Consider the following 14,316-nt stretch of genomic DNA (forward strand, 5'->3'; position numbering starts at 1 on the left):
ATGCGCCCTGGACAACACATTCATTATACTCTCACACCTCTCGTGTTTCCGGTTCATAGCTTTTAAAGTCCCTGTTACTCCATGAGACAGTCTTGGTATTCAAGTTGTTGAAGTTCCAAACGGGAAGAATCGAAAACCACATCGGATACCGAATACAAAAACCCATTCGTGTTTTTTACGAAAACTGAAAACCAAATCATAGAAAACGGAAAATCCGCAAATCGCGATATGAACACCAAAACCGAAGTTTTTTGGCACAAAAACTGAAAAATTGATCTAAAAAGTAGCCAAAACCGCAAAACCCAAATGCCCCCCTCATTACCTTGTCAGTTAGTCCTGTTTAAGTAGTTGCCTCATCAGGTTCTGAAATAAATTCATCTCATTGTTCCGTGGTGTTATCGATCTTGATCCGTTATGAAAAGTTATGACAGCTTCATATTAGCCTTTGGTGTTCTGATATATCTATATTAATCTATGCCACATTTACGTCGCAAATACATTGTAACTTTAGATCTCCCAATATTATGTTGTTTAGTAGATGAGCGGTGACTGGAGAGTCATGCGTACACTAGTGTGATATTGGAAAAAATTGTGCAACTTTGTGAAAGGTAACAATGCAATTCGGCTAGAAAGCCAAAGACACCGCAATTTGCATGCACTAGATATTATTCTAGAGATCCTAATGGGCAATTTCAAGGATTCCTCTTCCTTTGAAGCCGACTGAAAAAATACATCCAATGCAAAAACGATTTGCTACAGCAACGGTGGCATCTACTGTAGACTACGCAGTCCCCGCTGTTCAGCGAAGTCCGTCGCTGGAGTAAACAAGCATCAATTTAAAAAAATCAAAGTGTTCTGTGAGCAAACTCGTGAATTAACACATGATTTTTTGGATTATGTTTAATGTTATCTGGTTTAGGGAATTTTGTGGTTGATTGTCATATCTAGAGTACGAACAGTCGTTCAGTGTTCGCAGCAAAGAAACAAAGTAACGTTGGGATAAGAAGGCATTACAATTAAAATGATCATGCTATTACATTTGACAAGGGTGGATGATGTCATGTGTTTTAAACGTATATCATTTTTGTTTCTGGTTCAAGAGAAAAGGTTGGAAGTAAATGTGGGTGAAAAGTGAAATTTACTGTCTATCATTGTAAATATTAAAAAACCAATGCAATACTATCTTAATGAAAACATTAACGATTCCCTCTTTATCAAATGAGACAAACGGGAACGAGTTTTGAGTGATATAACTAAGCCAAGACTGCCACCGTCATTTTGGATCTCCGCCTGGGTAGATTTTAGTCACGTGCTAGGCAACGTATATCAAGAACAAGATAAAATTTGATTTCAGGCCCATTTATCAGTTTTGTGGTGTATAACTTTCGCATTTTAGTACGTAATTTTTATTTTGAATCTTCAAATCGTCTTGAAACTTAAAAGAAAATTGTTCTTAAAAAAATTCACCGAAAATCGGTAGCTAAAATTGTTTGTTTAGGTGTTACTTAATTTTCGTGATAACTTGTAATTTCGTTAGTCGCCGGCATCTTTTGACACAGGAAAAACACACGATACGAAACGTAACGATCGATTTTGTCCTCAATCTCACGCCATAACAGAAGAAGCTTTTGAACATCTGTAAACTCCGAGCGCTTAGCAGTAAGTGATATTTTCAATGAATCTTCGTATTGTTTTCAAGTTCAAGGATTGTAAATTACAATTTTATGAAAAACGAAGATTGTTCTGTTATTTCAGTGTGAATCCTTGCATGCCTGCCAGTCGCTGGCGCCGCTTGTTGAAACTAAAACGAAAAAAAACATCTTTTAAGATTATCACTGGCTTCTTTTTCACCCCACCACTATTCTTAGCAACAAAGGTCGCCATTTCGTTTGTTTATTGCTCGCCAAAAACTATCAAATGCACTCAAAAGCCTAAAATCGAAAAAAAGTTTACAGGAAGCGACCAATCGAGCGAGCGAGCGAGTGTCATTCTCCACATCATATCTACAACTCGCTCTTGCGCATGCGCGCAATTTACGAGTTAAAAATAATTGGAAGTCCGGGAGTGAGGCGCCCGAGACGTATTATTCGTGTGCCTCACTCCTAGAGTTCCGCGCTAAAAACCAATTTTTTCCTTGATTTTTTTTAATTCACGCGACGAATTCGCCGAAAAGGGAATGCTTGATGTCTTCATCTACCATGTTTCTTTTTCCCTTTCGCTCTTAAGGCTTTATCTTCTACACTGATACGATAATGACATTAAACTTTTAAGATAACATTCAATCTTTAAAAGGAACATCAATTGAAAGGTCAAACGCAAGAGACTCGCAGAGCTAACAACATCCTTTATAGTTTGTTCGTATAACTTCCTCTGATATTAAGCCTCCGTGATGCGTAGATCCTCACAAATGTGTTGGAAATGCAAATTTTGTAAATTGAAACTGTCAGATTACGCGATTTACTTAAGTTATCAAATAATAAAGATTACAATTCTTTTCCATGTTGAACATAAAAGGATATCGCCTTACCCTGACAGACTGTCGACAGAAAGGAAACTGTGAAGTCAATTCTTGAGTAAACTTTGACTCTGTCAAGTCATGCATGAACTTAAATTATGCGTTTGAGCGCTCATGCCAGCTGTAAGTGGGCGAGTACTGACTGCGATGGTTAAAAATAAGTTGGTTAAACGTGACTGCTCTCTCAGTTCTAATCTCGGTCTAAACTTTTTATGACTTCAATGGAGCTTTTCAATGGATATTTTCAGATTTCAAGGTACATTCAACACAACACTTAAGCGTCCTCTTAAAGGGAGAATTGAGTTTGAATTTGGGGTTCTTTTGATCTCTCAGGACAACCAGTAAGCAATATAAGAGTCGACACAAATTTTCTTGATTCGATGAACAACACAGCTCTCAACGCGACAAGTTTCCCTCTGTGTCCAAGTCTACTGATAAAGGTTACAAGCACTCCTTACACTCCAAGTGCTACGGCTCAGACTGTAACCATACTAACATGTATTGTAAACGGAATTTCATGTCCTGTGGCGATTGGAGAGAATCTTCTGGTCTTCATGGTGATTTTAAAAAAACGCAGTTTACGAACAACTTTTAATACTTCTGTTCTTTGTCTGGCAGTTATGGATCTTCTAATTGCCATGTTTATTCAGCCTGCCTTCATTGCGTATCAGATCGGAAAGTTTATAAACAGTACTTACCTGTGTGCTCCTTACTTTATAAAGACCGTGTTCGAGTTTTGGTGTGTTGGTTTATCGTTCATTACTCTTGGGCTCATAACTTTAGAGAGATACTTTGCCGTGTTTCGGCCGTTCATTTATCACGCCGCCGTCACGCAGTTCCGCGTAATGCTTGTAATTTTCAGCGGTTGGTTGTTTTGGTCTGCGTTCAGCTTCAGTCTACGTTTTTCAGCTTCTGGAATGAACTTGAAAGCTTATTCAATTGCATCTTCCATTTTAATTACATTCACGCTGTTCCAAACAATATTTGTCTATTTTAAACTCTACAAGGCTTCTCGAATCAAAGACCATCCGCACAGTCAAGCCAGCCAAAAGAGTAGCTACCCCAACAGACCGAGATCTTTAGGGGTCGCTGAGGCTAAAGCAACCAAAACAATTATAATCATAACAGGATCATTTTTTCTTTGTTTCGCGCCAACTCTGTGTGTTTCCTTAGTGCACCAACTTGCTTACGTAAGAGAAGACGTCATATTACACGTGGTTTATCCGGTGGCAGAGAGTGCGCTGTTTCTAACAGCCCTTGTCAACCCTGTCATTTATGTGTGGCGAAATGCTTTGGTAAAAGAGAGCTTAAAAGAGCTTTTCAAGGCTCATTAATAATTATTCTTTAAGCAGAAGTATTTTTTCTACAGGCATTTAGAGAACAAAGGAACAATTCTCTAGTCAATGGTTATGATATTTGACCGTCTGAAATAGTGTTGAAGTCTCTTAACTAGAGGCACCAGATCACCATGAAAATATGCTGACCGTCTTTTCCTCTTAATATTTCACTTGTGAGAACATATTGAAACCTGTAAGCAACAGGAATAATATTCGATCCCGACTTTGATTGAAATAAACTATTAAATTATTCGCCTAAATTTTATCAACATCCAAGCATAAATGTGTACACTGAAGACTGCAGATAAAAATATAAAATCTGCAATTTTAACAGAAATAAGATATAGTTTCTCAGTTACTCTTTACTACTTCAGCTTCTCCTTCTTAGATATGAAAAAGATTCACTTTTAAAGCAAGAAAATTATTAGACAAATAGATCATGTAGCCATCATGAATGTGTGCTGCGTTTGTTGAGCACCACGGTATGAAAGCGGGTTTTGCCTCATTCGTTCATAAGCGGTAATTCTTCATTATCGCATAGTTTCTCAGTATCTCTAGTCCCTCTGGTGAATCTCCTCTAGGCTGTCAGTTATTGAACACGTTGGCCCCTGCCTCTTAGACTTTCTAGATCTTACGAAGGAATTCTGCACCACTACAGATTAAACTGTCGGAGGAAGGAGCAATGAATACAACTGAAGTAAACCCTTATGTTACCTTCTTGAAACGAGGTGTATTTAGCCTGTTTCAAGCGTTCATTCAGTAAAACGAAGCGAAATTTTGAACAGTGCAAAAATAGCGGCAGAACTCCGGGGAAGTGGGGGAGGTTTCGTTCGAGTCTATGACACCAAACTTCCCTCGGTTTTTCACTCCTCTGCTACTGGAAGAAGCTATGGTATATTCGTTGCAATGAACGGCAAAGCTCTCAACGCGCCGGATGAGCTTCTCTTGCTGTGCAGGTCTAAGAACAAAGCATTCCTTACACTCCAAACACTATTGTATGACTAGGCTTCCCTTAGAAACTTATAATGGCAGATGGGCTTTAAGTTGATGATTTCTATGGAGTACATCGCAACTCCTTCACTAGATTACCGCCTGAACCCTAGCTGTTGTTCGAAGAGCGGATATGGCCGGCTATTCAACAGATAAGTGTTAACAAAACGAATTGCTTTGCCCACCGGGTGGAGATTTATCCCCCGCAGGGTTATCCACCCTTCAATCAACCGGGGCTTGATCATCGTTGACAATAATCTTTACGACAATAGATTTTTTAAGATATTGCTTTTGTAGAACCTTAAAAAAATATATTTGTGGAACAAAGTTTAATATATTACATGAAAAAGTTTCTTTTAAAAAACCTTCTCAGAATGATTTATTGAATTTTTTATCACCGCGGCAAATCTCTTTTCTCAAAGCTATTACTCTAATGAGTTTCCATTTATGTAAATATCGTTTTTTGTTGACATGTTTTGTCCTCGAAAACCCGTGGCAAACAGAAGGCCGTCTAATTGCACTTACTTAAAAAAGACAACAAAGACTTTTCAAAAAGGGGGTTGCGAAGGTATCGGCTTTTCATTCCCTCTGGTTAAATATGTAAAGTTTTTTATCGGTTTTAAGATGTCCAATTATTTCCAAGCTGGTGGTGATGAAATTTAGGCCAATGTATCGATGTGCTGACATATTAGAAAAACTAAGGAGATTAAATCCAAACAAAAAGCTGAATTATTGCTGATAATTATAACCGTTGCGCTAAAATTGGTCACTAAAATGCCACCGTCGCAAAACTTGTTTCTCGACGAACTCAAAATTTAAGCAGTGCAGATTGTTGCCAGTGATTTACGAGCTTGTCAAATTAAACATTTTATATTCCTAAAATTAAAATCCTGTTTGTCAATCAGAGGCTATATACAGTCGGCTAACACCTATGTAATTACTACCTTTTGTCTTCTCTGAATATTGACTGCTATTGGATTCGTTCTTACCATAAGCAAACAAATGAATGATCATAAAACGTAAAATGTTGTACCAAAATTCGTCACGTAACTCTAGTATGGAGAATGCCAGTGAAAAGTTCTGCCCACAGATAGGAGACTCGATAACGGTCCCGTACCAGGCAACAGACGCAATTCAGAGGGCGACGCTATTCGCGATCATTATAAACTGTTTAATGTGGCCAACGGGATGTGTTGCCAATTGCTTTGTGTTCATCACAGTTTTAAGGAAGCCACAATTACGAACAGTATACAACACATCTGTACTGTGTCTCATCGCTGCAGATTTGTGCGTCATTCTGTTGGCACAAACTTCCAACATTGTTTACTTGGTAAACAAGTTTACCACTGGCGACTACTCGTGTTCTCTCTTCTTTATTTACAACTTGTTTACCTGACTGTGCCACGGATTGTCTTTCTTCACCTTGTTGTTTATAAGCATTGAACGCTACTTCGCTGTTTTTCATCCGTTTTGGTACAAAGAATCGGTGACTAAAACCCGTATATTCTGTGCCATTGTAACCACTTGGGTCATCTGCGGGGCATTAGTTATAATTCTCAATTTTATGCCGAGCATCCCTCATTCAGTTAGAACTGTCGTGATGACATGTCTTTTCCTGCCAAGCATCTTATTAACTGTGGTTATTTACCTCAAGATATTTAGGGAAATTCGGGGTAATACCGCACAAGTCGGCCCTCCCGTTCATGGGTCTCCGGCCGAAACCCAGGTCCGCAAGTCGTCCAAAACTGTGGGTGTTATAATAGGGGTACAAATTATGAGCTTTTTTCCATGCATCTGTTTGAACATTGTGCAGATGTTGTCACTTGTGCCTAGCGTTCTTTTAATCCATGGTATCTTCCCATTTGCTGAGGCCGCAGCATTCATGAACGCAGTTCTGGATCCTATGATTTACTTTTGGCGAAACAAAGAAGCGCGCGGTAGTCTAGGGGAACTGAGACACATCAATATCTGCATGAAGTCCAAGACTGATGTGAGTCTTTCACAAACGGAGAATTCTACTGTTGTTATACAGCTTAAGGACTACGGAATTGGTTAGTGGTGGAGTGCCGGTGGATCAGGGATGAGAGAGCGCGGCTGCTGACGCACTGTTCAGGTTCATTTCTCAGACTAGCTGGCGACTCTGAAGATACTAGTTAGTTTTGAAAGATCGTAGAAAAATTCCACAAGTTAGAACCGATTCTCTTTTTATTCTGTTTTGGGGAAAGTATGGACTAAAATCGAACTGAAAACACCGATTCCTCCGCAGATGCTATGGTTTCGGTTTTAGTGTATAAACGAATACGACTCTTTTTTATCAAGTGATCAAAACACTGAAACCAGAACACAGAGTAACCTCTGTCGTTTATTTGCTTAGAATGATTTCATTTTAAAAGTTTAATAACAAAGCAAGTTTGTTATGATTCGAAGAAATCGTCTGTTTCTGTTTTTAATTATCACGCCGCGTGTGACCATCCATTATCACATGGCCTTTTTTATCCGGCATGTTAAGGTTACATCCAGGTAGTAAGCTTTGTCAGTTTTCTTTTTCCAAACGGAAGAAGTGTGCGCTCCTAATTGTTGTTCTCCCGTACCGTATGCGCCGTATTTTTTTGCGTGTCGCCCGCTTAGCTGCAAGGAAACGGAAAAGACTGCTATGGGGGACACTAGATGGTAAAACAACATTAGAGATTGAAAACTGACAGTGTAATGTCACAGCGTTCATTTTACAGAATAACAAAAATACTAATTCAGATAACATAGATGAGCCGCGTTCTTTGACCAAATATTGGCTGTAAACGTAACATGAATGCACATCCTGCTGTATACATTAATGCTGCTATTATTATCTTCTGACCTCTTCTTTCGAGTTTTCAGTTTGTGCTTCTCGTATGTGAGAGATTATTCAGCGTTAATTGATTTCCGGTTGATTTTTTTGCGATAAGTGACAGATTATTGAACGATAGGATCATATTAGATATTTAAAATGAGAAAGACCAGAGCGTGAGACAGAGAACGGTGAGAGAGAGAGAGAGAGAGATCAAGTTGATTTTATAAATTAAAACGTGAAGTTTCAGAACATAGCAGATTCTTTAGTCTCATCTCCGGCACGTGAAAAGGGATTGATTGACAGATGAAAGAATGTTTGCGTTGGAGACTGGCTGCTGAGATTAAGAAAGGACAAAGGTTAAAGTGCTCGTCAGTGGAAAAAGAAAACTTGCTGAGAACCTTTAACTACGATCACGAAACATCGAGGAAAGAAATGATTGTTGATTTGCTGATACGTCACTGAATTGTGTGTTAGAGAAACAAACATCCTTGTCTCATGGGGACAATTCATTGAGCATCATAACCTAAAACTAAAGAGGATATCTTTACAGAGTTACATGATTCGTGTTCAATACACCTGTTGTAGATGTTGAAGTGACAGTTTTTCTGTCGCGAACCCGGATAAGATTTTAAAGCTGGACCTGTTTAGTAAGTAGTGAAGTGTTTTGAGGAACTGTTTCTGAATATGTTTCTATACGCTGTTTTTTCTTTAAATGACCAATAAATCTGAATCCGGTGAATAGTGAACAGTAGGTTTCGTTTACACTTATCCACTGGATAGAGATTTATCCGTTGGATACCCCTTCTCCTCCCCCCCCCCCTCCTTTGAACAACTGGACCCAGATGTTTTGACAATCTGATTGCGTATCCGGTTCAAATCCTTATTGCTCTAAGGTGGTTTGTCAATGCAAACTATACCACCCACTCCAATAAATTGATTTTGTTTTGACGTTATTTTTAGTCTTAACAAAATCTTGATTTGAACTGAAAAGAAATGCATTAGCTGGTTATGTATTATTAATTTTTCTAATGGTGAGTGTAAAGAATGGATTGCTCCCTGTTCTTGGTATAAGTAACAATCTTTCCCTCAAGGCACGAACAAGCGTTGTACTACTCCGCATCAGAGGAACAGAAATATCTGTTAGTATTTGCGGGTATTTTGGTTAAAAAACCGTATCACCTAGTTTTTCTAGCTGACGAATTCCTTTTTCTCTCTTTTAGATATGCATTTTCCGTATTCAGTTTGCACTGACGGATACGCGCACAGCTCGTTTCCTCTTGAAAACATGTATCAGCGACCTTTTATTTACTTTGTATCTGTGAAATATTTTAAACGATCTAGAAGCTTCAAAATTAAATTTTGAGCCTTTATGTTATTAATTAGATCTCTAACTTTCCAATAACCACCTCAGACATCATTTTTTTAAAAATCTTTCGAGAACTTTCAGGACTTGGCTGATATCCTTTGAACGGGTTCGTTTTCCATTCATTTTACGGAGATCACTTACTGTCTGGACAATCCAAAATAGTAGAATAATCAATTAGCCTCAACTGCAAGCCGGATGAGCTTTGAAGTTCCGTTTCTATGCTGATAAAGAAATCTCCAAACTTTTTATATTTGGACGAATCAAGCGAGTCACTCACGAATCACAAATAGTAAACATGTTTTCCATCAACCATTTGAGAGATCAATTCGGTGAAGGTTTGCCCCCCCCCCCCCCTCCTTTTGGGTCAATTTATCATCGGGGTTCTTGCAAAAAGTGCAGATAACCCACGTAGAATTATGTATTTTTATCACGTTATCTCTTTATTGGTCACACCTTAATAATCTTTGATAGTCGCAAAGGGGAAAAAGATGGAAACAGTTTTTTTTTACTGCTAGTTCAAAAAAAATTTTATTTCTAAGTTAGCCATCTTCATCACGTGCCTGGCGCGCGTTGATTCCCGTGATTCTTGGCGAGAATCCTGTACTTGTTGCGGCAATTATATGAGCGCTGTTGGACACCGTACTTAATTTATGTTTGGTTTATGTAACATCGCCACATTAGAACACAAAAGCGGTCTATTCAGATTTCAGATTTGAATTTTCCTTCATTAACGCCTTGTAGGCTCAAAATCTCACATCTTTAAACAAGAGGAGTCACTCACTATTATTGAGTTTAAAAATGATGATAAGGGCGAATGTGAAGGCGATAAAAGGACTGTGACTTCGGTTACATTCTCCAATGACCTTAAATCAACCCTCGGCAACCTAAGAAAATATTCCCCTGTTCACTGCAGTGAGTGCCGCCAAACATTTTACCATTTAACCGCCTTAAAAGCAGACGGCAGGAAATTAATTGTTTTTCTGCGTGCTGCGTGCTTACAATTCAATATTATACCTCAAAATGTGATCAGAAAATTGCATGTAATAAGCGCTATCAATTCCTTCATTAGCTAAACAATAGCAATCAAGTTTCCTCTTAAGTGAGTTTCTGGTTCCTCTCCAGTAGTCTGGAGAGCATCTTTGATGCTTGACCAGATTTTTAGTGGAAGTATATGATATACGTTTTTCATGACCATAAAGTGAATTCCCTCTCCTTTGGCAACCCTCTGATGTTCACATTTTATTCGCTGACTCATCCTTAAAATGCACATAATTGTTAAGAGATATTGAATTTGCATTTTATAACAACAAAGTTCCCTTTTTGTTCTCATGAGTCATGTTTGTCTTAACTTTCCTTCTCAGTTTCAAAATTTAACTATAAGCTGACCAAGTTGATAAAAAATAAAAGCTAACCAACTTTAGCTATGTTCTTCATCTTTTATTAATAAAAATAATGCCAGAATGTCAACTATATTCCAAAATACGAGCAGAATATAGGTACCCAGCTAATAACAAAATCATCATGCCGGGCTGGTTTCCAGAGTTTGACCGGTTTGTTTGTAAACATATCTGACGAATTACAATCTCTAGTTTGGATGAGATTGAAATTAAAACTTCGACGTGATTGATACTGCTGCGGATATTGAAAATCATTAAATGAGTTTGTGGATTTTTTTATCTCTTTTTCATTTACAAATAGAGAAATGATGGAAGCTCGTGTTTCATTCAGTTCACCAATCATGTGCGTGAGGTGAATTTTAATATACAGGAACACCTGCCTCAAATTTTTCGTTGGCCTTTTGTTACAGACACAACAACCAAAGATTGAAACTGGTGATAGACACTTACAAAGCAGAGTAATTCAAAGCAGAGAGAAACCTTTTTGTGAGTATTTGACTTGTTTGTGCCAAAAGATCTTAGAGGATTGTACCACAATAAGATTCCCTTCTCTAGTACATTCTCGTTTAATCAGTCTGCGTGGGTTGATGGCATATTAACAAAGGAGAACCAATAATTTAGACTTTTAATTGTCGAGGAAGACATGTTACTATATATAGGCAATATCCAAACTTGTGCTGCACAAGTGTTACATAAGTGACAAATGTTACATAAGAGCTGCCTAATCTCTTGGGAGAACTTTGTACTTCACTTGCACTTCAACAGAGGTAAATTTCTTGCCAAAGCATCTCACTTTGCGCGATTTATACTATAAATTTCAACTTAAAAAACTTTTTCCTTTGCAGTATCCATACACGCATGAAAGGACTGTTAGATAATCTGTTATTTCGATGAAATACTCTTGTTCCTTGTAGAATGTTCAAGTTGAAAGAAAGTTCTGGAAATTTGAAACAAAAATTGCGATTGTTGACGGTTGTGTTAAGTTGGCTGATTTCCAAGACCGTTTACTCGTTGAACTGAACGATAAAACATCTTTTAGAATTTTATTCAGCCTCAAGGGTGTATCAACTGCCTAAATGTCTAAATGACTCGTAATTGTAGTTCATTTACGATGAAACTTTGTAGTCAAGCGAAACTAGATCCTTTAAAGTAATGGTAAGAAAGATTATTGATTCAACTAACTAAATTTACTGAAAACTAAAACTAGAGATCTAGAAAATCTCAGAGAAATTAATTTGAAATTGTTTTGTCGTATTTAAAAGTTATTTTTAAAATCCGCCTTTTAATGACATAAAATTTGCAAGGAACGTTTTCTTGGTAACAGACATCGACCCTTAGCATTTGCAATTTATCGCCACCACTTCAGCCCTCGCCAGAGTAATGAATGTATTCAAGAACTCGTGGACGGAAGATGGTGGTCTATAGGGGCGGTAAACAAATAGAGACTCATGTCTGCATATCAATATAGTTTGTGATTCAGTTTCATAATCATGAATGAAAGATAACGTGACTATCTCATCGCTCGTGGTCGCGTTCTCTCTATATTCCTTGCGGTGAGGATTTGGGGAACGTGACTCTTGGGAACGAGATTGTTCACGTGATGAACAGACGATGTATCTGAACCAGGGTGCAATAGATATATTCATTATTTGTCGCAATAAGTTAATATGAGCTTAGTATACGAAAAAACGTTTCACGTACTGGTGTATTATTGAAATTGTGTTTATTTCAGATGTTTTCTTTTCTGTTAATTGATAAAAATTTCCCTACGCGTTAAATCTTCCGCTTGTTTCTTCTGTATAATTAAATCAATCTCATTTAATTTCAATTTAGACCCAAAGAATGGGATTGTCGACTCCATCTCTAGTTTATGTTCACTTTCTGGTGGCCATGATACTATTGAACGTAGCAGGTAATACTCTGGTCTGCCTTCTGGTATTGAAGAATAAAGCAACGAAAACCATCATCAACTGGCTTCTCTTCCATTTGGCCATAGCTGATTTGCTGGTCGCTGTCTTCTTCATTCCTCCCTGTGTTGTCAGTCACTTCGTTCAGCTGCCGAACGGCTTCTTAGGGGACCTGCTTTGCAAATTTGTTTTCAGCGGTAACTTAGGTTGGGTGGCGGCAGCAGCCTCGAGTTTCCTGCTTGTGGTGATAGCATTCGATCGTTACAGAGCTACCTTACATCCACTCAAAACGCTTCAGAGTCGACGGTTAACAAGGATGGTGCCAGTAGTGTGGGTTCTTGCTGCTCTGTTGTTGTTACCTAGCATCATTGTGTCAGCCTACGATGAAGAACGTCAAGGGTGTGTGCAGAGGTACCCCAGTTACACCCTGGCTCGAGCGAACAAGATCTTCTGGTCAACCGTAAATTGTGTGCTGCCAATTTGCATGATGGGATACCTATACATAAGGATCGCTTTGCGCCTGCGTCATCGTGAACTTCTGCTGGATTCATCCATCGGGGCCATACAACAGTCCCGAAAAAGGGTAACCAAAATGCTCCTCTCAGTGTCCCTTATCTTCACCTTGTGCTGGACGCCTCCTGCAGCACTTTGTCTCTTGGTTAAATTTGTTCCTGATGCGTATACAACAGTTTACTTTGTGTCTAATGTAAGCGCTCTCCTTAACTCCTGCATCAACCCTTTTGTATATACCCTGCACAGTCAACAGTTTAGGAAGAATCTCGCCTCACTGATGCCCTGCTATAACAGAAAGAAAATTTCACTTTCGCACTGATCACCGAGGACATGAAATCTTGGGACTGATTAAAAATGAATTATGTAGCTAAAAGGTCTTGATATGGCGCAGTTTACTTCATTTCCAGTGGTAACACATCTTTTCAGCGGAACTGAGATTCCGTATTATTTAAATTCACTACGTACTTTTGTTTAAAATTCTACTAGCATTCTAAGGCAAATACTGCGCCCTGGCTGGCTCACTAGCTATCAAGGTAATTCGGTATTATCAAATGAGTTGATAACCTAAATTGGTTTCTCCTAACGGTGGCCAATTAACTTTATCAATTCAGTCGACAATACCAACCTACCTTGCTATACTCCCCCACCGAGGCAGCACCACAGTTTCATTAGAAACTTCCCCCCCTCTTATTCATTAGCGATCAGCTATTGATAAAAATCCTTAAGGGTTCCATCACAAGTGCTGCAATCTGATTGGCTACGTTACGCGCTCTTCATTCCGTGATAGGTTGTGAGTGAAATAAGTGGTCTCATGTTAAGTGATTGTAAAACAAAACAAAACAAAAACACGTGCCTATCTTGTTTTGAACGACCAATAGATATGTTTTGATTTCTATGCGTGATAGTTGACTTGTGATTTCTTTCTGCATTCGATTAATCCCTCAAATTTCGCTTTTGTTGGGGGCAAAAAGCAGCAGATGTTAAAAATGGCATGTTGACAATGAAGCTACATATATATCGTAGTTAAATACGTCCCACGGCAGTGGCCGTATTATGACAAGTACGTCAAAGTATATTTTCTCTGAAAAATGATGTCTGTGTCTCCATTGATGTACTAAAACAGACAGGCTAGTCTTCTTAACCCATGCAGCATCTAGTCTTACGTTGTTGAAGAGATGATGTTGCAATGTATTGAATTTATATTAGCGATGATAAGATTCAAAATTTCTCCTTTAAAAATTAGACCTCTGTTTATCTTTTTTTTATAATCATGTACTATGTAACTGCATTTAACTTTGTACACAATATGGTAATTTTCCAAGTGGTTAGACATATGTTTGTGCTTGTACTTGTGGCGTTCCTGTCGATCTTTGTAAACTACCTCTTTTGATCGAAGAATATTTTGGAAAATGACCTCACCCATTTTCAGAAAGAACATTTGATCGAAGAGAATCTGTTAGCCTG

The 14,316-nt window shown here is 38.3% G+C and overlaps 2 protein-coding genes across 3 annotated transcripts; both read left to right on the plus strand.

The window, feature by feature from the left end:
- Positions 1 to 2,611: 2,611 nt before the first annotated feature.
- LOC113667663 (beta-1 adrenergic receptor) lies at positions 2,612 to 4,112 on the plus strand. Its single transcript, XM_027183521.2, has 2 exons — positions 2,612 to 2,771; positions 2,849 to 4,112. Exons 1-2 carry the CDS (start codon positions 2,750 to 2,752, stop codon positions 3,847 to 3,849), a joined length of 1,023 nt encoding a protein of 340 aa, XP_027039322.2. The 5' UTR covers positions 2,612 to 2,749; the 3' UTR covers positions 3,850 to 4,112.
- A 6,718-nt stretch (positions 4,113 to 10,830) lies between these two features.
- On the plus strand, positions 10,831 to 14,200 carry LOC113667719 (QRFP-like peptide receptor). Of its 2 annotated transcripts, none has more exons than XM_027183573.2 (2): positions 10,831 to 10,918; positions 12,266 to 14,200. In XM_027183573.2, the coding sequence occupies exon 2, from the start codon at positions 12,275 to 12,277 to the stop codon at positions 13,169 to 13,171; it is 897 nt and encodes a 298-aa protein (XP_027039374.2). In that variant the 5' UTR covers positions 10,831 to 10,918; positions 12,266 to 12,274; the 3' UTR covers positions 13,172 to 14,200. The 2 variants fall into 2 exon arrangements, with proteins under 2 accessions (XP_027039374.2, XP_027039375.2); XM_027183574.2 differs by lacking the exon at positions 10,831 to 10,918 and adding an exon at positions 11,069 to 11,199.
- Positions 14,201 to 14,316: the final 116 nt, after the last annotated feature.

The sequence above is a fragment of the Pocillopora damicornis genome, chromosome 10 (assembly GCF_964200805.1).
Source record: "Pocillopora damicornis chromosome 10, jaPocDami1.2, whole genome shotgun sequence".
NCBI lineage: Eukaryota > Metazoa > Cnidaria > Anthozoa > Scleractinia > Pocilloporidae > Pocillopora > Pocillopora damicornis.